This window comes from Podarcis muralis, chromosome 16, assembly GCF_964188315.1.
Source record: "Podarcis muralis chromosome 16, rPodMur119.hap1.1, whole genome shotgun sequence".
Lineage (NCBI taxonomy): Eukaryota > Metazoa > Chordata > Lepidosauria > Squamata > Lacertidae > Podarcis > Podarcis muralis.
In genome coordinates, this window is record NC_135670.1 from 12,230,747 (window position 1) to 12,254,247 (window position 23,501).

At 46.0% G+C, this 23,501-nt stretch overlaps 1 protein-coding gene across 2 annotated transcripts; it reads right to left on the reverse strand.

The window, feature by feature from the left end:
* Positions 1-663: 663 nt before the first annotated feature.
* Positions 664-21,416, reverse strand: FERMT3 (FERM domain containing kindlin 3). Of its 2 annotated transcripts, XM_028709954.2 has the most exons (15): positions 21,213-21,416; positions 15,175-15,344; positions 12,895-13,128; positions 11,211-11,336; positions 10,405-10,573; positions 9,968-10,070; positions 9,162-9,269; positions 7,777-7,911; positions 6,929-6,978; positions 6,500-6,624; positions 5,575-5,681; positions 4,656-4,865; positions 4,099-4,223; positions 1,906-2,047; positions 664-1,452 (listed from the first exon to the last, which is right to left on the reverse strand). In XM_028709954.2, exons 2-15 carry the CDS (start codon positions 15,332-15,334, stop codon positions 1,273-1,275), a joined length of 1,974 nt encoding a protein of 657 aa, XP_028565787.2. In that variant the 5' UTR covers positions 15,335-15,344; positions 21,213-21,416; the 3' UTR covers positions 664-1,272. The 2 variants fall into 2 exon arrangements, with proteins under 2 accessions (XP_028565787.2, XP_028565789.1); XM_028709956.2 differs by lacking the exons at positions 12,895-13,128; positions 15,175-15,344; positions 21,213-21,416 and adding an exon at positions 12,145-12,163.
* Positions 21,417-23,501: the final 2,085 nt, after the last annotated feature.

Sequence of the window (23,501 nt, forward strand, 5' to 3'; positions counted from 1 at the left end):
GTGCTGTTTTGGCAGCATAAGCATCAGTACTCATATCTGAGATGGTTGGACAGTGTTCTCGAAGCTACAACAAAGGTCCGTATAGTTAAAGCCATGGTTTTCCCAGTAGTGATGTATGGAAGTGAGAGCTGGACCATAAAGAAGGCTGATTGCCGAAGAATTGATGCTTTTGAATTATGGTGCCGGAGGAGACTCTTGAGAGTCCCAAGGACTGCAAGAAGATCAAACCTCTCCATTCTGAAGAAAATCAGCCCTGAGTGCTCACTGGAAGGACAGATCCTGAAGCTGAGGCTTGAATACTTTGGCCACCTCATGAGAAGAGAAGACTCCCTGGAAAAGACCCTGATGTTGGGAAAGATGGAGGGCACAAGGAGAAGGGGGCGACAGAGGACGAGATGGCTGGACAGTGTTCTCGAAGCTACCAGCATGAGTCTGGCCAAACTGCGGGAGGCAGTGGAAGACAGGAGTGCCTGGCGTGCTCTGGTCCAGGGGGTCACAAAGAGTCGGACACGACTAAACAACTAAACAACAACTCATATCTGAACACTGAGAGCAGAATGAATTATTCTCATCATCCACCTGGAAACCGAGAAGCAGAACAAAACAAAAGAGAAAACCAAGGAGAGACTACCCATAAATGAGGCAGATATTGTTTTTCAGGTGAACAGTGAGATGATATGTTTATTTCACGGAGACAAAACAAGTCATTGTGGGAAAATGACAATGAGAAGCATTTCCAAGTATGTATGTATTTATATAGCTCCTTAGGATAGATAACGAAAACAAAGAAAGCAAATCCCCCAGCAAAATAGACAACAATATAATTTTGTGACATCAAAATATCCTTAAATGCCCCCCACAACAATTGCTGACTTAACGCTGAGCACACACACTCCCCCCGAGTGAACTGTAGGACTAGGAAGGTTCTGCAGGCTATAGACATCCTAACATAATGCAAAAGGGCAGATAATGGATTTGGGGTGCGTAGGCCGGTTCCAGGAATTTGCGCATCCCCTCCCAAAAAAAAGGCATGACAAGACATCCCTCCCTCTCTACCACAAGCACGCCGATTTCCACACTCCTTAGAATACAATTCCTGCAGATCCCTGCCCCTATGCTCATATTGGGAAATATTTATCATGCCCAGTAAGTATTCCCAAGCCCTTATAGGGCACAATTGACCCCGGTTAAGAGTCTCTGCTCAGACGCCTCCACAAAGAGACTGGCCTAGTGTGCACAGTTTCTGGGGGAGCCCTAGGATGTGGAAGAAGGTCAGAGAGCTTCATGGCCTCCCGTCAGCTTGTGGAAGAGTTCTTCATCCAGCGTCTGGCTCCTGTCATTTGCACGGGTGGACAAGAAGATGTACCCGCCAATGTATTCGTGCACGATCTTGCAGCCAGCAGAAATGCAGCTGAAGGCCACATTGATGTGCTCATCAAACTCTATGGCCACCTGGGGAAAGAAGGTTAAAAGCTGAGCTTGCGGACGTCTCTTTGGGTGATCACCTATGGTGCGTATATATCTTGTACAGGCGAATAAGCAAAAAAGTTTAAAGGGTTGTTCTCTTTAGGCCAAAACTGCAGGGGGGGGGGAGGGAAGACATGTCCTTTTACTTGCGCATTTGTCTCAATCAAATCTAATGCAAGGATAGGCAATGTGGTACCCTCCAAATGTTGCTCAACTCGCAACTTCCATCATCCACAGCCAATGGTCAGGGACGATGGAGCATGGAGGCAGGGGCAGCCTGTCCCGTTTTGCCACGGGGAAATGGGAAGGGCTGTGCTGTCGCCCCCACTGCCTGCCCTGTCGCCTCCACTGTTAATTTGTTAGTAAGAGTCAGGGACTGGCTACGAGAAATGCATATTCAGAGAACTCAAATCCCAATCTCCCCACCCCACCGCTGACCTGCCGGATATCCCAGTTGACGTTCCACTGGCGCATATTGCTGAACCGCCAGGTCTTCACCACGTCTCCAACGGCCAGGTCAATGCGGATCAAGCGGTTGTTGGCGATGCCCAAGATTTCATCCTTCCGGCTGCCCTTGAACCTGCACACAAAGATGGCAAGGCTCTGCGTTTTTGCTTGCATTTATAAGGTTCCTCTACTTCTAACCTGGAGGGAGTGTGTAATTGAAGAGCTAAAGGCTGCGTCATCACCATCACTGCAGGGAGGGTGGGAGCTGCTACAAATTTAATAAATAATAATAGCAACAATAATATGGGAGGAGCTGGTTGCCTCTAACAGCTACTACAGCCCCCTTCTCTACATTTTCAACCTTCAGTTTAAAAAGGAAAGCAAATCGCTAGTCCTCATGTTTTCAGTACAGGCAACTCCCCATTTACGCGGGGGTTGCGCTCCGAGGCACTGTGTGCATCAGCGGGACACAGGTAAGCCTGTCCCCGTCCTGTTATGCCACACACCCCTTCCTAGTGTCCAAAACTGCACATGCCAGCAATTGTGCGCATGTTGAATGTGCGCAAATGGGGAGTTACCTGTAATAGAAGCATTGCAGGTATGCCGTGTTGATACCTACTAGCCCAATAGGAAGGAATCTGCAGTTCGTTGGGGGAATGTATGCAAAAGTTCTGGGATAATAAGTGTTTTTACCTTTTTTGTGATTTTTGAAAATAATAGCAACAAAGTTTTGCACTATGAAAAAGTTAATACATTAAGTAAGGGCTGGACATCCCTATACATTTTATAGTAAACCACTTTGAGGTTTTCTACAATCAAATGGTACATAAATTGCATGAATTAAATAAATAAAAATGGTGGTGTGGTGTTACAAAGACTAAAATTTATAGTGGCTTAAGCTTTGGTAGGCTAGAGGCCCCTTCATCAGAGGCAGTTAAGCCCCAAAAGTTTATGCAGCAATAAATTTGTTAGACTCTAAGGTGCCACAAAATACTTCGTTGGGTTTGCTGCAATATAATAGCTGAGCTACACCTCCAGAATTTTTTATCCCAAATTATAAATCATTTATGCAGCATAACATTGTAAAGACATGATCCAGCCATGAATTGCGCAATTTTTAACTCCATGAATTTCAGTAAGAAAGTTATCCAAAGCAACTCCAAAGCAAATTCAGGAGAGAGGAGGAAGATAGCATCAGGAGACTTTGCCTAGCAATGGGTTGTAGCTAAGCACAGTCCTACTCAGAGTAGACCCACTGAAATTGATTGGCATGACTAACCTGGCTTCATTATTTTCAGCAGAATTTAGTTTGATACAACCCGGTGTGTTTTAACATGGGCTCAACTCTTTGGTGCTGAAAACCAAGAGGATTTTAAATCTGCATTTGGTTGACCTTGTTCATTATTAAAAAAAACTTTTAAAAGAACCAACAGAGGTTTCTCTGATGCCAAGTCCCACATCCTGCCTTCCACAGTGGCCAACCAGATGCCTCCAGTCAGCCATGATGGCAGTGGTTCATTCCTTTCATTGCTCCTCAGCAGCTGATATTCAGCGATATATATACTGCTTCTGAACCTGGAAGTTCCATTTTGCCATAATGACCAACAGCCCTTGATAGACCTCTGTGGATTTTTCACACGTCTTCTTAGATGGTTTTAACACAGCATCTGTCACCCTGTCAGACCAAAAGGCCCATCTAGTCCAGCATCCTGTTCTCACAGTGGCCAGCCAATGTCTGTGGGGAGCCTGCAAGCAGCACCTGAATGCAAGAGCGACTCTCCTAATCCCTGCTGCCAATCTGTTATTCTCAGCAACTGGTATTCAGAGGTAAACTGCCTCTGACTCTGGAGGTAGAACATAGCTATGTTCTATGCATCGGATGAAGGACTCCCTCTTGTCTGCCTTCTCTGGTTTCACTGGTTGCCCCCAAATTCTACTATTATCAGAGGTGTGTGGGGTGGGTGTGCTACACATCAGTTTATTTCAAATAAACAAATATCATGAGAAAGGGAGGAGGAAAGACTTCTTCAGACATGCAAATAACTTCCAGAAGTTGCCTTTCAGAATAAAATAAAATAACGCTGAAAGGTTTTTCATTCGTGCTGTCGACACCAGCGGCAGTTCATGAAAAGGTACTTCAGTTCCCCCCATATGGTTTTCAGGGAAGCTCAGCAGTTTCTTTACCTGACTACAAAATAAGAGATGCCAAAATCGGGGAGCGACTGCCAAACTTGAATAAACTTCATCTTGGCATCGGGGAGCGACAGCTGGGCCACGTTCTGGTAGGCCTCCAGGATGCGAGGGGTTAGCTGTGAGAGTTGCAAAGGGAGAGATTAGTGCAAACCTCCTCCTTGACCTCAGAACCATCTCCCCAAAAAGTTTGGTCACGGGTATCTCAGGAGGTGTGCGAATGCATGGTGAATAAACAAAGAAGCTTTGAAAAACCTACGGCAGATTTTAATTATGTGTATTTTAAAAAAGAAATTGGTTTGATGCTTGTGAACTGCTTAGAAGCTACTTCGGCAACTGAGAGGTGTAGAATAAATTAATACTAATAATGTGACCATGATGGGAATTGTAGTCTTGAGGCCAAAGGTTCCTCACTACCCAATCTATAGGAATGCCCCATGTTAAGACTTCAATGAATCTGATCTGTAGATTGACTTTTTCTCCTGGCAACTGCTGTCAAAGCAATCAGTCAGTGGATTGGGGCCAGTTGGGGCCGTGTGGCCCAAAATTACCTGCTTTGGTTTGAATTTCTTCTGGTAGCGAGGGGACACAAGCCACTGGGCTCCCTCGGCCTGCTGAGCAAGGCGTGCGTCCGGGTTGGTTTGCTGCAGCTTCAGAAAGGACAGGATGTTCTCCACCTCGGCCTGGTAGGATGAGTCTGCCATGGTCTTCCCCTTCGCTGCCAACCTACAACCCGCCATCCAACGGGCATATTGCTGCTCCTGGTGAGGGAGAGGAGGAAAACACTTTCCTTACACTGAGTTCGCTCTAGCTACTCCTGCAACAGCCCCTCACCCATCCTTATACAAGGCTGTTTGGAGGAAGTAAGCTGAGATGGCGCTAGATCCGAGGTCCAGGCTTTGTGGGGGCATTCTTTGTACTCGGCCTGGAAACTGCAGTTAGTGCAGAAGACTGCAGCACAGACTATTGAGAAAACCAAGACCCTGGCTGCGTTCTTGCCATACATTTAAAGTGCTATGATACCACAGTAAATAGCTATGGCTTCCCCCCCCAAAAAATTCTGTAGTTTGTTAATGGTGCTGAGTGTTGTTCAGAGACTCAAAGAGCTATTATTTCTTTATTGATTTATCAAGCTTATTAGATTTATAGAAAATCTCAGGATGGTTCACAAAACCCACTGCCAGAGTTCCCTGGGAAGAGGGACTGATGGTTAAACCACTGGGAATTGTAAGCTCTGGGAGGGGAGCGGCGGCCCACCTGTCAGAGATGCTGTGCTGCAGTTGCACTGATTTTAGATGATGACTTTCAGGGCTCCTTCCAACTATGGTAGGGTTGCCATAGTTCAAAAAGTAAAAACCAGGACGCCCCGAAAAGTTGTTGAGCTTTCTTTTTAGGAAGACCCCAAGACTGTTGACGTACGGCAGCCCTAAACTATGGTTCTAAACCGGGCTTCGCCACCACCCCACTCACATCCGAACATCGCAAGTGTACTTCGCTCATCCCGTCGGGGGAAGGTACCAAGAGCTTGATGCAAAATTTCTGGCCAGAGATGTTGACGTCCGGCACCACCTCACAGCCTGGAGAGGGGCAGAAACAGGATTAGGAACAGTTAGAAGCTAGACATACAATGCTGTCTTATGCAGAGAATTGGGACCACTGGTCTGTCTATCCCTACACTCATGGAGCTGCACTTTCTCTTTGAGGAAAAGGGCTGGAGGCTCAGGAATAGAGCAGTTTTTTTACAGAAGGACTCGGGTTCAATTCCTGACATCTCCAGATAGTTCTGACAGGGACTCTTCGTCTGAAACCCTCGAGAGCCTCTGCCAGTCAGCATAGATGATACTAAACTGGAAGGACCCAATGGTCTGATGCAGTATAAGGCAGGTTTCATATACAGTGGTACCTTGGTTTACAAACTTAATCCATTCCGGAAGTCCGTTCTTAAACCAAAGCATTCTTAAACCAAGGCGTGCTTTCCCATAGCAGCGGGGGACTCAATTTACAAATGGAACACACTCAACATGTCCTGCTTCCAAGGCAGTGGCATAGCGTGGGTTGTCAGCACCCGGGGCAAGGCAAGTAATTTGCGCCCCCTAACCCATGGAGAGAGTGAGTGAGCCAGGTAGGGGCAGAGAGCTGCGAGTGCGAGCGTGCCCCCCCCCAGATGTTGCGGCCGGTGCGGCCGGCCCCCCTGCACCCCCCACGCTACGCCACTGTTCCAAGGCAAAGTTCACAAACCAAAACACCTACTCCCGGGTTTGCAGCGTTCTTCATAAACTAAGCTGTTCTTAAACCAAGGTACCACTGTACTCATTTTTGGAGACGTGCTCCATCCTTTGTAGACCGTACTAATGCCAGATTGGGAAAGAGGCGTTGCCAAGGTGGCTGGACTCACCTTTGAGGCTGAGTTGCTGCACAGGTTCTCCCAGAGCTTCTTCAGGACTCTTGTAGTAGGAGATGGAGGTCTCTTTGAAGATCACCCAGTACTGCTTGTAGCCCTTCAGAGTCAGCTTACGGGGCCTGAAGAGCAAAAAGGGTGACTGACAGAAGGACATGAGCTTCATCTCCTCTTCTCCCAGCTAAGCACACCCAGCTCTTTCATTTGTTCCCCATAAAGCCTTGTGTTCCAGACCCTTAAACATCCTGGTCAATTCCACCCATTTTGCTAATGTTTTTAGTTGATCATAATATCCCAGCCCTTCCTGGAGATGACAGGGATTGAACCTGGGACCTTCTGCATGAAAAGCAGGTGATCTAACCACTGAGAACCACTGCCCTTCCCCAGGATCCATTCCCTCATGAAACATACAGTTTGATAGCTCACCTGAATATTCGGAGATAATCCTTTAACTCTGGGATAACTGTGAGACTGTCCTATTTTGGAAATGACAAATATGTGTTGTTGGTCTTTTACATATTTCCTGTATTTATAGACTGCCTTTCAGTCTCATCATAAAGAAATGACTAATAATAATAATAATAATAATAATAATAATACAAACAGCAGAGATAAAACAATGCAATATTTTGGGTTGTCTCCATCTAGGTTCTACTCCAAGTAGACCCCGTTGCAATTAATGAATGTAAATTAAGTCTGTCTATCAACTTGGGTCTACTCTGAGAAGGCCTAGCACTGAATACAATCTGTAGGAACTCCATTCTGGTACTTATCAGAGAAATACCACCCCTCTTGTCTTCTGGACCCTGGTAGAAAGACTTTCCTTTTCGAACAAGCCTCTTAAGTGGAGATCTTTACTGCTATCTGTACTGGATTTGAAATTGCTTTTTTTTTTTTTTACATACGAAATCAATTGTTTTACACACAGGGCGTTTTTAGCAGTTTACTGATGAACATTTGTTTTTCCTTTCAAAAATTGCTTTTATATAGGTAATGTGTTTATTTATTTTACATACGGAACTGTGCAATTGTTTGCTTGTATTGTGAAACTGCTTTGAGATATTTCATGGGAGGGGATTCGTAAATGAAAATAAAATAAATACCGGTAGCCCATTTCAGAAAACCCCAAAGGAAAAAGGGAACTGAATAGCAACAGAAGCAGAAGCAGCAGCAGCTGATAGAAACCTTGCTGGCAACAACATTCAGACCAAGAGAGGGAGGCTCCAGTCAGAATGCCTCAGCATAAGGGAAGGGAGGCCCTGTTGGGAACTTACCAGAACGTTGGGAGCTGCTGACGAACCTTCCAGTTTGACCTCCAAGGTGGCGAGGGCCTTGTCCAGGTCGTCAAGGCCAGAGTCGCCAGACTGCTCCACGGGATTGGTGTTCAAAGACAATTCGTTGATATGATACTGGAAGGAGTGAAAGCTCTGAATTAGTTTTGTGCAGTACTGACACTCGAGTCTCAAAACAAAGCTCTGAACACTTATTTCCTTATTTATAGAACAATTTCTTCACACCTTCTAGCGCAGGGGCAGGGAAACTTTTTGAGCTCGAGGGCTGCATTCCCTTCTGAGCAACTTCCCGAGGGTCAAATGCAAGCAGTGGGTAGGGCCAGAGGCAAAAGTGTGGGATAACCAGCCTCATATAACCAATGTGCTTTAAAATATAATAATAATAATCTATTATTTGTACCCCGCCCATCTGGTTGGGTTTCCCCAGCCACTCTTGGCAGCTTCCAACAAAGATTAAAAATACATTAAAATGTCACACATTAAAAACTTCCCTGAACAAGGCTGCCTTCAGATTTTTTTAAAGTCTAATTAATGCATGAAGGGGTTAATACCATAGAGTAAGCTGTCCTGCTAGGCTTAGCAAGGTCACATCCCCTTACCTTGGGAGGAAATGGGTAATCAGGCCTATTTGTTCAACCTTTGATCTACCAGAGAAGCTCAAGGTGTGAGGAGGTCTGAGCTGGTTGCTGCAGCTCAGAGCACATGGCTCTTACAAGCCTATACCACTAATTTAGGAACTTTCAGCACTGTAACTAAGTTTTACTTCCTGTGTAACTTTTTATGAATGCTGTATGAAAAAGCACATGAATCTGGCCTTTGGAGAGTTTGTAAGTAAATCTTTTTTTTTTTACTTACCAAGCGTGTATTCTTTTTCTATGCCAGGGGGAAACTTTGGAAAAGCTAATTTTAAAGGTCCAGCAACCTATATTTCCTTGCTTTACTTTGCTGCATGTTTTGTGATTTTAAATCCCTGCTGGGGTTCTCTCACCAAAGAGAACCCCAAACCTGGATCTTGGCGTCCAGGGAATTATCCTTATATATACCTAGTTTTCCATAAACCAGCAAAGCGAGCGGAGCAATTAATGTAAGTTTTCCTTTTTTGCAGTAGGCTAATTTATATACACGCTCCTGTCTCTGTCCTTCATCCAGACAACAGAGAAGCACCATCAGCATTCAAGGACTAATTCCAGCTCAGTTGGTAGAGCAAGAGACACTTAAGCTCGGAGTCATGGGTTTGAGCCCCTCGTTGGGCAAATGATTCCTGCATTGCAGGGGGTTGGACTAGATGACCCTTGTGGTCCCTTCCAACTCTGCAAGTCTATGATTCTAACACTCACAAAACGTTTTGTCCAGGGAGAAAAGGTTACCTGCAGAGCCGCAAACACCACCATCTCTTCCTCGGTGCAATCTGTCTCCTCTAGCAGCACGGCCCAACGCGCCTGTTCATACAGCTGGTTGATCCTCACAGCATCGTACTACATGGGAGGGAACGAGCAACAGCAGAGACTGAGTGCGAAACCAGGGTTCAAATTTCACCTCCTCCAGGAAATTAAGTGCATTTTTAACCCACCTGTCTTCCTGTCTAGGTGGAATACAAGATCTTCCCTGACATCAGGATTGGGGAACTTATGGTCCTCCAGATGTTGGGACTCCAACTCCCATCAGGCCCCAACAAGTATGGCCAAAGGTCAGAGATGATGGAAGCTGGGAGACCAGCAACACCTGGAGGGCCACAGCCCCCCCCCCCCCCGCTCTGCCTTACACATTAAAAAGCAAAGGGTGGGGACTTGCAAGTAACCCTCTACAAATTGGTAGTTCCCTGTGGCATGCACTCCAAGGCAAATAGATGTTTTAAAATGCTAAATATGTCACATACGAAACATGTCACAGACGATGGGCAGAGCAACCCTACGTCTTCAGCAAGGTTTACCGACACCTTTTGAAAAAACCAGTTTTCATGTTTTGCTCCCTGGTCATGAGGACTAGAATCTCCCCAAGTCGTGAAGAGTAGAAATGCACCTACACACACACACACACACACACACACACACACAAAGATAACTGAGATCCTCAGAAGGATTTTGGAGCAGCCACCAGGTTAGAGGATGCATATTATTTTTTAAAGAAACAAGTGGGGTAAGGCTGAAGGCCCAGATCCGAGGGGAACACTGACCTTGGGCTCCAGGTCAAAGAAGCTGTAATATTTGAAACGTAGCCACAAACAATCGTTTTCTTTCACTTCTTGCTGCAGCAAAGTCCGCGACGAGTCCAGCCACCTGGGAGAGAAATCCACTCTTAATTACAAACATGGAATTCCAACCAGCGCTTGAATCTCTCCTGCAAAGTCCTGTGTTTCGTTTCATCCAGCAGTATACAAATTTTGTTAGATCAATTGACACAGGTTCCCCACTTGCGTAGTAGATAAGCAGATACCACTCTTTAGCAAAGTATCTCAAACTCTTGCATTCAAGACAGTGGCAGACCTTGGGGTCTCAAATTACAGCGGTGCCGTGTGCAACGCCAAAATTCGGGGGTCCCGCCTTTCGCCTTCCCTTCTACATCATAGTAGTCCTACAGTTTGCCCAAGCTAGCTAGCCCTCTTCTCCTTACCTGCTGTTGATCTGCGTCTTCTCGGAGAGGGAGCCTGGCCGGTGCATCTGCAAGATCTGATCGGGTGTCAGTCCAGTCTGGCTGACCGACAGCATCCTGTAGCAGGCCTCGGTTTCGGCACTGTCCGAGAAGTGGGCTGGCATGCCGCGGAACAGCTGCTGCTCTGCACCTGGTGACAGAACAGAATGGCGGAGGGGTCATGGCTGCGGAATTGGGCAGCCTGTATAATTTGTCCTCTTGAGAAGGATCATCGTATGACCTTTGGCTTCTTCAGGTAAGTGCAGCTGAACTTCTGGGATCCATGCGGCGAGAATAAATTCCCTGGGAAGAGACCCAGTTCCAAAGAGAGAAGTGCCTCCCACGGAATCACAGAATTTTACAGCTGAATTGAGACCTTGGAGGTCATTCCTGCTCAGTAGGAATCTTGCAATAGCAGCATCCCTGAAAGCCTCTACTTAAACACCTCCACAGTGCCTACCACCTCGAGGCAGACGCTTCCATGGTGAAAACAGCTCTTACCATCAGGATGCTTCTCCTAATGCAGAGGTAGCCTTCCAGAGCGGGGCCTTTTCAGTTGTGGCTCCTCATCTGTTGAATGCTCTCTCCAGTGAGGTTTACCTGGTGCCTTCACTGACATCTTACCTTTTTTTCCGGGTTTTTCATAGACTGAGATAATGTTGCTTTATCCTATTTCCAGTGAATCCTGAAGCTACACGCTTTTGCACAGGGAGGTGCATGCACAAATGTGCACACACACACACACACACACACACGGTCAGTCACTTGGACACCCCTAAGTTCCTTACTTGCTGGCAAGCGCACCCCAGTCAGGTCATGGCTTGCTACAGAGCTCCTCTCTTTGTCCTTCTGCTTCCGCTTCTCCTTCTCCTCCGGCGCACACAGTAATGACAGCTCTTCGTAGTGACGGATACCTGCAGAGGGGCAGAGGCTGCATAAGTCCTTGATCCAGGCTAGTCATAGCCAGACAAATTCAGTTCAGTTTGCATTTAAAGGCAAACCTCCCTAATTCTCACTTTCCAAAAGAATATGAGAACCGAAACACAACCATCTTCAAAATTTATACTTCTATGAACAGACTCTCCAACTGTCCCTATTTTCCAGGGACAGTTCCAGATTTACAGAAGCCGTCCCAGTTTCTGATTTGATCCTGGAATGTCTCGCTTTTCCTTAGGATGTCCTTATTTTCATTGGATAAATGTTGGAAGATATGGAGTTATGCAACCCTGAGCCACAGAGATAAGTAACTATACAACCTTTAGAAGACATCTGAAGGCAGCCCTATGTAGGGAAGTTTTTAAATGTTTTATTATGCTTTTATATATGTTGGAAGCTGCCCAGAGTGGCTGGGGCAAACCAATCAGATGAGTGGGGTATAAATATTCTTATTGAATAGCGTGTCCCTATTTTCATTGGATAAATGTTGGAGGGTATGTATAAATGCAAATAAAAGTGTAAACTCTACAATTCTATTATTTTAAGGGCAACCAGCTGCGTAGGAGGGCAGGGAGCAGGATTAATTGTGCAGAGGAGAAAATTCCAGCCGTTGTAGCTTTCTCTGCCCCTGCACAATGAATAAAAATGTAGTGCCTGCCTGCATTTGGGACCAGGCACCCTACCATCCTCTAATGTCTAGACCGTAGGGCTTGGAAACACAGCATAAGAAAGCCCAGTCTCTGAAACTGAACCAGCTGGGCAGGCGCTAAGCAAAGGGTCACCAACCTTTTGGGGACAGTGCGTCCCATTGCAACGTTCAGAAAGTGCTGTGGGTGCCACTCACAAAGTGTATGTGCGATAAGACAAAATGGCTGCCGGGAGGGAGTGGAACAGCACAAAATGGCTGCCACACCTAAATTATCACAAAAACAGATAGGAACACAACATAGAGTGGGTATGCCCCACTCCCCACATCCATCCCCATGCCTCTTCACAAAGAGAAGCTCTTTATACCTCTCTCTCTTCTGTTCAAAACAGAAGGGAGAGCGGAGGCATCCAGTTAAATGTGGGCACGTTTGAAGGGCCATGTACAATGGTCAAGCCAGTTCAAAGAGCATACTGTCCAACTTTTATGGAGCCAAAACTCAGATGTGCATCTTCCTGGATCTGCTCCCGGGTGATTCACGTGACCTGCACAGTGCTCTCAACCTGAAAAGTGTTCGCCCCCCCGCCAGGGTGAGATTTTGCATGATGCCCCAAAACATGCAAGATTGTGACACCCAAAATGGCCACTGCGATCTCATGTGAAAAAATGGGATGTCCCTTTTTTCTGGGGTACTTGGGAGGTATGAAACAGGAATTGAACTGGAAGAGCAAACAGTCTCTAGCGTATTTTGGGTTTTTGAGGAGATGCTGGGTGCCCATGGGCCTCGCACTGGCAACCCTTGCACTAAATAACATTTCAGAGCTTTGGAGACAAGCGCTCGCCCTCCTTGCTGCTCCCAGGCGATGCTCTGAGCTACTTGTGGTGCTCACCAAGTATCTTGCAGAGGTCGGCAACTGTGCGGAAGACTGGCTGGGCAAAGTTTGCCCGGATCCTGACTTTGCAGCGATTCGGTAGGGAAAGCAGTATAGGCTTGTGCTGGGGAGTGAACTGAAGTTTGGCATCAGCCAAGATCCCATATTTATCCAAGCTCCAGTTGGTCTTCAGTAGCCAAAGTTTCTTCTGCTCCCACCACAGGGCATGATCTGACCAGTCCCTCTGAAGCTCTGGAAGCAGGAAAGTTGAGGCAGAGAACACCCTTTAGCATTAGCATCAAGACACAGGCCCAGAGAATACAGTACTGAAAATAATAAATAATCCAGGGTGGCTTGATTTAAATGAGCGCTGGGAAACCTTTTTCCACCCGAGGGCCGCATTCCCTTCTGCACAGCCTTCTGGGGTCCACATGCCAGTAGGGTCAGAGGCAAAAGCGGGCAAAGCAACAAATGTACATGTTACCTTTGAACAGGAGGCTAGTCTTCAAATATACCCTTTATCTTCCATCCAGACAAGCAAAAGGCATTGTCGGAGTTCCGGCACATCTCAAGTGGGTGCCATTGCCATTATAAGAGAACGAGGTGCTCACGGTTAGTTCTGGCACCTCTTTTTCTAGAAAAATGGCACTTGCTCAAGGACATATTTCAGCCAGGGAAAAATACAGTCAAGGAGGGCACGAAGCAAGGCCCACAAGGGATGTGGCCTGAGGATAGAGGGCATGACCTGCAGAGAGTCCCAAAGGCCAGACAGAGGCCTGAGGGGCTACATTTGGCCCTATAGCCTGAGGTTGCCAACTCCTGATTTGAACCACTGTAGTTTGCTAAGGGTGGTGTGAGTCGTGAGAAGACCCCTTTTCCTCTCACAGAGCTACAATTTCCAGAGTTCCCTGGAAACAGGGCTTAGGTGTTAAACCATTCTGGGAATTGTAGGTCCGTGAGAGAACAAGGAGGGTCTCCTAACAACTCTCAGCGCTCTTAACAAACTACAGTTCTCAAGATTCTTTGGGGGGGGGGGGGGGAGCCATGACTGTTAAAGTGGTTTAACAGGGCTTGAAATGTATTGGGTGGGGGTGGTATCAGTTTTGTCGTTCTTTATGACAGTGGCAATGACAGACTATTAACTTATGTACTGCCCTGAGATTTTTGGACAAAGGGCGGTATATAAATGTAATAAATAAATATTATTATTTTATTAATTAACATGGAATACCAATATGTGATCTTGTGTGAATGGCATTTAGGGTTACCCTTTCGCATCCCACTACTTAAACAGAATTGAAGTTCTTCAGGTTCCTTAGACGAGGTTAAGATCAGCTGAAGTTAAACCAAACCCAATTCCTGCACTTGTTTCTTGACCACCCCAAAGTTCCTTGTCTTTGTTTCCATTAAACATCCACCAAATAAGAATAAGAGAAAACTTTCCTTTCTGAGAGAGAGAGAGAGGGAGAAAGAACCCTGGTTTTTAACGGCTCCATTTCCCCCCATTTTCTCTGTGCTCCGTGCATTAAGTTGATATGGTACAGCCACTTTGCAAGGACTGTGCCACCTCAGAAACAGCTGTCAAAATGGCCCTAGCCCTGTTCAGTTAAGAATAGCTTGGTTAGTTCTGGGCCTACTTATCACATCACCCTCCAAGTGGGTTGTAAGGGGAACTAGCACCAGTTCCCCTGAAAATGACAGGCTCTAAGCTTATACATATTGCTTATCTAAGCAGCGCCAGAAACCCACACGGGAAAAGGATCCGACCACAATTCCCCCACCCCCACTGAGTCACAATTATTCTCCCAAACACACACAAATGGGTCCAGGAGTATCCTTTGTACACACCATAGAAGAATCCTGGGAACTGTAGTTTGTTAAGGGTGCTGGGAATTATTCCTCTGTGGGAGGAAACTACAATTCCCAGGATTCTCTCAGGGGGTGAGCTTTAAATATACCGTATTTTTTGCTCTATAAGACTCACTTTTTCCCTCCTAAGAAGTAAGGGGAAATGTGTGTGCGTCTTATGGAGCGAATGCAGGCTGCGCAGCTATCCCAGAAGCCAGAACAGCAAGAGGGATTGCTGCTTTCACTGCGTAGCGATCCCTCTTGCTGTACTGGGTTCTGAGATTGAGAATATATTTTTTCTTGTTTTCCTCCTCCAAAAACTAGGTGCGTCTTGTGGTTTGGTGCGTCTTATAAAGCGAAAAATATGGTATGTTGTATACGCAAGCTGAGTTGGATATCACCCTCTTTCAGCAAGAAAAGCGGTGAGGGAAAACATCTTGGAAGACTTACTTAACTTATCCACAATCTGCAGCATTATGCCGCCGATATGCATGTTGCCGGTGACCCGGAGGGTGACTGGGTCAGCTTCGGGTCCCAGATCTTCCACAAAGGCTCTGAGCTCCCAAGAGTCATCAATGTATTCCCCACTGGCTGTTTTCAACCCAGCCATGGTGAGAGCCCTAGAGAGCAGAGGATACAAGGGTTGAGGGAAAGAAAAAGCACCGACAGTTCATTTTCAGGCTCAGTTCAAGAAGCTCATGCTACCGTTCCAAGCCTTAAACCTGTGGCAGGAAACCATTTTCATACTGGGGGCCACATTCTCTTCTGGGTAACCTTCTGAGGGCCACATGCAGGGATACCAATTCCAGGGGGCCTGGGCACCCACAAATGTGTTTCTGTGGGTGCTGAGCCTCCAATTCCCCCCCACACCGCTGCCTGCTGCCACAGTAGATGGAGTTCCTTGGGAGGAGGGACTGAGTCTGAGAATTGTAGTTCTGGGAGGGGAATGAGGGGGGGTGTCTCCTAACAACTCCCAGCACCCATAACAGACTACATTTCCCAGGATTATTGTGGGGGGGGGCAGAGCCAAGACTGTTTACAGTGGAATGATTCTGCTTTAAACATAGAGTAGATGAGGTCTACAGGGGAAGGAATAGCATAGTTGAATACTTTTGTGTCAAAACAAAAGAAAAAAACCACTCCTGGAAATTTTATTTTTTAAAACCGAAGCCTAGCATATTGCAGGGTGCACTGTGCAATGCACTCTCCATATTTACAACCTGCAAGCCAGGTTTGACAAGTAACCCATTTCTTCCTGTGTGGTTGGGAAATCAAGCAGTATAATCTTCCATGCGCCCAGAGCAAGGCTCACTCCTACCAGCAGGATGGAACAGAACTGGGTAAGACACTTCCTGTCAAAGGCCTTGTCTAGACTGCTATAATCTCCAGCTTTCTTGTCTTCCTTCCTTTCTTGGTACTATGATGTCTCCTCTCCAGTTGTGCTAAATTCGTCTTTTGCTCATGTTACAATGAGTCATGATGGACCCAAAGCCTCGACTATGAGCTGCATGGAACGCTGCCCTTCAAGTTTCTAGTCCTCTCTGAACTCTCCAAACTAAGTGCATTGTTCCCCATGTCCCAAAAGTGGCAGAACAAGGCCACCGATAGATTGTTCAGGTGTGCTGCGCGGCAGGTGTGGGGAACCTTTGGCCAAACAGATGCTGCTGAACTCCAGTCCCATCATGCACAGCCATTGGCCATGCTTTCTGGGGCTGACGAGAGTTGTTCAGTGGTACCTCGGGTCACAGACGCTTCAGGGTACAGACGCTTCAGGTTACAGACTTCGCTAACCCAGAAATAGTACCTTGGGTTAAGAACTTTACCTCAGTAAGAGAACAGAAATCGTGCGGCAGCGGGAGGCCCCATTAGCTAAAGTGGTACCTCGGGTTAAGAACAGTTTCAGGTTAAGAACGGACCTCCAGAATGAATTAAGTTCTTAACCCGAGGTACCACTGTAGTTCAGCAATATCTGGAGGGACACCTGCTGCATGGGTTAATGCCAAGGAATGCAACATGACAGGAGGCGGTGATCACATCCACACCATATATTTAAAGCACATGGGTTTCCCCAATGAATCCTGGGAATTGTAGTTCGTTAAGACTGCTGAGAATTATAGCTCTACAGTTCCCAGGATTCCTCTGGGGGGAAGCCATGACTTTCAAAGTGGTATTCCCATTGTGCATTAAATGTACAGTGTGGATATGACTAGTGTTTAAAAGGGGGGTGCAGGTGGAGGGGGCACCTCCAAATGCTGTTGGACTACAACTTCCACAATCCCTGACTATTGGGCCAAGGTAGCTGGGGCTGATGGGAGTTGGAGTCAAAGAACATCAGAACATCAGGAAGGCCACAGACATTCCCCGTTCCTGCTTCACAGCAAAAAACATAGCAACAAACCCACTCACAGTAAATAAATTCATGACATTGCATGGGTCACAGCCCTGTGACTATCACACCCAGAATCTGGTGAAATATCTGTTCATTTTGCTACGGTAGTCAAGGGCGATTCTTGCTCATCTTACTTGGCAACCCTGACCAGGGTTAAGAGTTATTTCATGCTCACACTGAAACGAGTGAAACATCATTTTAAAGAACAGCCAGTTAGCAAGTTTCTTTTTGCCCCTCTAAATTTATAGCTTTCTTCCAAGAGATCCAAAACATGCACAACCCCATTAGGTTAGGTTTAGTCCAGTATACTGTTCTGACAGTGGCCAACCAGCTGCCTCAGTGGGAAGGAAGCCCACAAGCAGGACCTGAGCATGACAGCAACTCTTGGGTAGCTCAGAACATGAGACTCAGGGTTGTGGGTTTGAACCCCATGTTGGGCAAAATATTCCTGCATTGCAGGGGGTTAAAGAAGATGATTCTCATGGTCCCTTCCAGCTCTACATTTCCATGATTCCCACCTGCACTTCCCAGAAACTGGTATTCAGAGGCAGAACCGGCTGGTGATCCTGATCCAGGCCGAGAGCAAATTTGGTTTCTGCGCGGTCTGCCGTGAGTGGGAGGCAGGAGTGTTTAGAACGAATATCGTCCAACCAGCATTGTGGAATGTGCTTCCTATTACTGGTCCTTCAATTATCATCTTTAGCCCTATTTTTTTGCGCTGCATGTGGCTTTCCTTTCGGGGTGATGGTAACGTGTGTCTGAGTGACAAGGAGTTACCATTATACTGTCCCAATTTTGACATCCATTCCAGTAGTCATGGGCAGGGAGATTCTTATTTGTGGGGTAAGACTTCTCATCACTGTTTCCAGCCTCTCCACTTCACAAGAAATTGCTGGTTGCCTTTCTACCGAGCCCTCTGTTGTGACAGTGCTAATACTGAATGGCAGGTCAGTCCAAAGCAAGACCACAGTCGTCATAATGTGATTGCAGATGAAGGGGCAGATCTGACATGGACCACTAAGACCTGGGGGTACTAACCCAGCTGCACTGTGCCTTCCTGGGTACATGGTGCAGCACCAGGCCCAACTGGAAGTTTGGAGATGGAGCTGCCCATAAGAGCTCCCATCTCCTCCATTAGGAAATGTCTGGATCTCAGGGCAAGCATACAGGGTTTGTGTCTAGTGTTGGGGCAGAGATACAAACCAGGGATGCTGCTGACTGAACTGGCCCAGGTGGTTTTTAACCTGATGTGGGAGGACGCCAGGACATTTGTGATTTTAACATCCACCCGGAGGCTGTGGGGGCAGCTCAGGGCTTGATGGCCTTCACAGCCACCTTGAAGGAGTCTGAAATGATCAATGACACAACACGCCAAACAGAGCATATGCTCGATGTAGCCTTTGCCTTGAGTGATGTGGTGGGTGGTCTGCAGTGGTGTCCGTGTGTCTGCTCCCCCCTAATTAAGTCTGGATTGGTGGTGGCAATTTGGCCCTGCAGGGGTGGTGGACCTGTGCAGATGGTTTGCCCTTGGAGAGACTGATGGGTTTCTGGGAGATCTTCCAGCAGAGAAACCAGATGATCCTGTTGAAGCCCTGGTCTTGTTGGGGAATGGTGAGATGAGACGGACAGCAGACAGGATCATCCTTGAACTTGTTTTCCAGCATTACACAGCCCAGCTGGCTCCCTGGTACTTTTGGGAGCTAAGGGCTATGAAGCAAACTGGATGAAGAGTAGAGTGGCTAAAAAGGAAGGGCAGGTGGGCCAAAATCAGGGGAATTGGGACTGAGTAGCCTGCTCCTGTCCAGTTCCAGTATTGTTGGTGCTTAGGTTACATACACACCAATTCCTAGGAATTGTAGTTTAAGGATCCTGGGCCCTATAGCTCTCTGAGGGATAAACCAAAGTTCCCAGAATTATTTGGGGGAAGCCATGTGCTTTAACTACCAGTATATGGTGTGTATGCAAGCCGACGTCACACATTTGTTCCATCCCATTTTGTTCAGACTTTTTGAAAGAACTCCCCGAAAGCTCGCATTTACGGTAAGTTTTACGCATCTCGTACATGCTTTGCATAAAATACACATTTCCCCTCCAAATCTTTTCAGTTCATTTTCCTGTAAAGTACACATTTTGTACACTTATTTTTTCATTAGATGTATTTCTGTGCACGCATCAAAACTGTATTGCAAAATTAAGAGGAGTGTGCAATCTGACTGGGAATTGCACTACAGTCTACAGGCAAGTTGAGCAGCATTGGATTGGGTCAGTCCACTGGAAAAAGTAGAGCAAATTTCTCCTTCTTCCCCTTCATTTGTAAAGCATATATTTTTACATTTTGCTTATGGGGAAGCAACGTACAACTGCTGGTAAGACCTCCACCATCCATCATCTTAATTTGACTCAGTGGCAAACAAACCTATAAATTAGCAGTGCCCAAAGTCTTTTGTTGTTGTTTTTTTGTTTTTTAAAAATTATTTTTATTGGATTTTTTGAGAAAAGAAAATAGCCAAACATATATCAAACACAAAACACGTAACAACTATATATAAAAAGAGAAAAGAAAAAAATCACAGTTTTTCATACATATTTTCCATAACCATCTGGACTTCCTCACATTTCCCTTTCCTGCGTTCTCCATAAAAAAGTTATGTTCAGCAATTTATTACCTTCTTTCAAATCTTATGTGCCCAAAGTCATTTGAAGTCATTTTAAGCAACACCCCCTCCTAGACACATACAACCCACCATGATCAAATGTCAGCTATTATTACAACCGTTTCCAGGAAAACCCACAAGCCCGTTAGCATATTATCAAGAGCAAAGGTGACCCTCCTCTTCTTTACAAGTGGGCACAGTAAAAAGTGGGATCCTAATCTCTCTCTCTTGTGCATGGGTGGTGCCATTTTGGCCAAGCAGGGATTGGCGCTCACACTCTGAACATCAAAAATAGAAGGAAGTAGAGGCATTTCACTTCCTCCAGGGCAAGCGACTGGGTATTTTACAGGGGGTGTTCCCTTTGTGCTGGATTAAATAACCTAGAGAATAAAATAGCACAAGTACGATAATGCTCCCTAAGAGAAACTGGGTGCTTATGAACTGGAGATGAAGAGGTCTCCTAGCATTTTTTAATGTGCTTATTTTATATTGGGTCAGCTTGCTGTTAGATGCACAGGAGGCAGGGTCCGTACAGCCAACCTGCCAAAATGCTTAAACGGTAGAAGGATCCTCAGAGATACGCAGAGTAAGGCAGACCAGCATTTAAATCCCCTGTGAAGTCCTGCTGTAGTCAACAGTTTTAACCAAACAACTTGGATCCAGAGAGAAATAGCTGAACTAGAATTTATCACCAAATTTGATTCCAATTTATTCGGGGCTCATTCGTAGCCAGTGCTCTCCCACCCACCCTGCAACACGACATTTAAAGTCAGGAGGATTTCTATTCTCTCTTTCAATCTCTCTTCCAATCTCTCTTCCAATGTGAATGGTCACTGTGCTTACAGTGGTCATTAGACTTTTGCGCAGAATTACCACAGGCTAGAATAAGCTCTTCTGTTCCAGAGTTTCTTACTTCCTACTGTTTGCTACTTTACCCTCAATGCCAAGTACAAGGGATAGGGGAACCTGTGGCCTGCTGCATGTTTGCTGGACTCCAGCTGCTATCATCCTTGACCATTGGTCATGCTGGTTGGGACTAATGGGAGATGGAGTCTAACCACGCCAGGAATGGTGGCAGAATCTTCATCCCTGCTGAGGAGAACATGTGAGGAAGTGTGCTCTGACCTACATAGGATTCTCCCACAAAATAAAGAACAGCCCTGTTGGAGGAGATCAATGGTCTATCCAATTCAGCATTCTGCTTCCCACAGTGGAAAACCAGATACTTCCAGGAAGTCCACGAGGAGGGCTGGAAAGCAATCGCTCTCTCCTGTTGTGGGGCACCTAGTTCAAGTGATGGCTCCACCACTGTTGGACTTCAGTGGAGAGGCCCCATGGGTTTGTGCACAAGTGAGCCTGTCTAGGAATAGTTGAGGAGGAGGAGCTTCCTCTTCTTAATCTGTCAAAACTAAACCTGTAAGCCATAAACCAGATAAGAACCCTACCTTGAGGCTGCGGTCTCTACGCAAAGAGCTCTTTGGACACCAGCGTGGACCAGGAAGAGGGTTTGGGGATTTCTGTGGACTGCTCAGTTGACTTGTTGGCGTCTCCACAGGGCTCCTCGGCTTAGGGCGTTTCTCTGCACTCCCCCACCTCTTATCAACTTCCTCCCTGCATGTGTGACACACACACACACCGGAACTGCCACTTGCTCAAAAGTGGAAGTCATTTTTGCAACCTCGTGTTTGCTCTGAGCAGGAAGCTTTTATAGCTCTGTGGGTGGCTCAGGCACTCGGCCAAGCACGGACTTGCCAGGACTGTTTAGAGCTGTATTTCAAACACACACCCCTCAACACATATTCGTACCTGCGACCAGGTCACGGCTTCCGTTTTAACAAGATGTGCAAGCAGGGGACAGCAACCTGCCCCCTGTTGGCTACGAGGGGTAAGAGCACCCAACCATGGGGCTATTTAAAAAACCATTAAGGGAATGCTTTTTACACACACACACACACACACACACACACACACACACACACACACACGTAGATGGGCTGGATGAACATCTGCAGCAGAATGATTGTGCACAGTGGTCAATATTAGTTCAAGACTGCAGCTGGGGGGAATTGTTTTTGAGTGTGGCCGTGTAAAACACACACACACACACACACACACACACACACACAGCTCCCTGCAAACAGAAAATCAGCACATCAGTCAAAGGGCTGATGTGCTACTTTTATACACACAGTGGAATTTTCTTGACACAGGGAAGTACAGTGGTACCTCAGTTTACGAACTTAATTTGTCTGTTCTTAAACCGAAACCGTTCATTAACCGAGGTACACTTTCCCTAATGAGGCCTCCCGCTGCTGGTGCCCTTCCACCATTCGGATTCCGCTCTTAGGTAAAGTTCACAAACCGGGACACTACTTCCAGTTTTGCGGAGTTCGGAAACTGAATCGTTCGTAAACAGGACTGTTCTGAAACCAAGTTACCACTGTATTGAAAATAGTGTCTCCTCCTCAACTGCCACATTTTGCCCCACATGTTCATCGAGGCTGCAATAGCATGAAGGTGCAAAATGAAGTATTGGGGACAACTCATGAACGCAACTGTGGGCAGAACTGTGCATAGTTTCCTAGCAAAACAGTGGTAAATTCTGGGCCACAGCAACCACAAATTCGGTTACCAGGAAACTGATAAAACACAAATAATGGAGATAAGTGAGCATGACTCCCATTTCCACCCTCCATCCCAGGAGTCAGCCAGCCACTCACCCCCCGCAAATGTTAGAAAGAGAAGGCATGATATTAATGAAGTTTACAGGCATTTATTTATTATTATTATTTCCTTATTGCACATACTTTATTCCACTGATAGCATTCAGGGCAAGGGACAAAGTTACTTTATTTTATTTATTAATTTACCACTTTTGATGAAAAGATCTCGGGGCAATGAAGCCTTGCTATTGAAATGATAGCTCACTCTCCTCTTTCCTCCCATCAAGCAGCCAGATTTATCAGCAAATAGCAATTTCTGAACTGCTCCATAGTTAAAAAGGAATAAAGAAAGCTCAGACCTGACCTTATTATTGTAGACTGCACTAGAAAGTCTTTCAAGAGTGCATTCCGTATCAACAAGCCTTCTAAATGGAGCTCTTAACCCAGGTGGCATCTGCATTGAATTTTAATTAACGCATGCACCATGATTGTCTTTTTAAAAAATTATGTACATAAACATGGGTTTTTTTTGAAAGAAAAACATTTTATATGTGCAATTGCTTTAACTGTTTTGATATATGTAACTGTCACCTCTGTTTTTATTATGATATAAATTGTTTGGGATACCTCATAGGAAGCAATTAATAAATTAAATTAAAAAATGGTTTGTACACCTAACCTTGTTTTCTTTAAAACTCACCCCAGCATTTCTAGATAGCCTTTATCTAGAAAGTTGTAGTTCTTTGGCAAGATGGTGGTGGAAGTGTACAGCTGGTATATAAAACTCTAGATAAACACAGTGCTTCCCCCCTCGAGGTACTCAAGGGTACACAGTACCAGCCCCCCCCCCCCAATGTTAAAAGTGTGACACCTCTGTAATGACTTCATGGTGAGCCCTGGCACCTTTTTTCCCTTAAACACATTCCATTAGAAGGTCTTATACCAGTGACACAATGGTGACCTTGATAGTCTTTGGAACTGGCATGTGGGCTAGAAGCAAGTTTTTTGACAGAAGGAAAACCTCCAAATCTGGTCTTGGGTCACAATTTTTAAACCCACCCCGAATTTCTA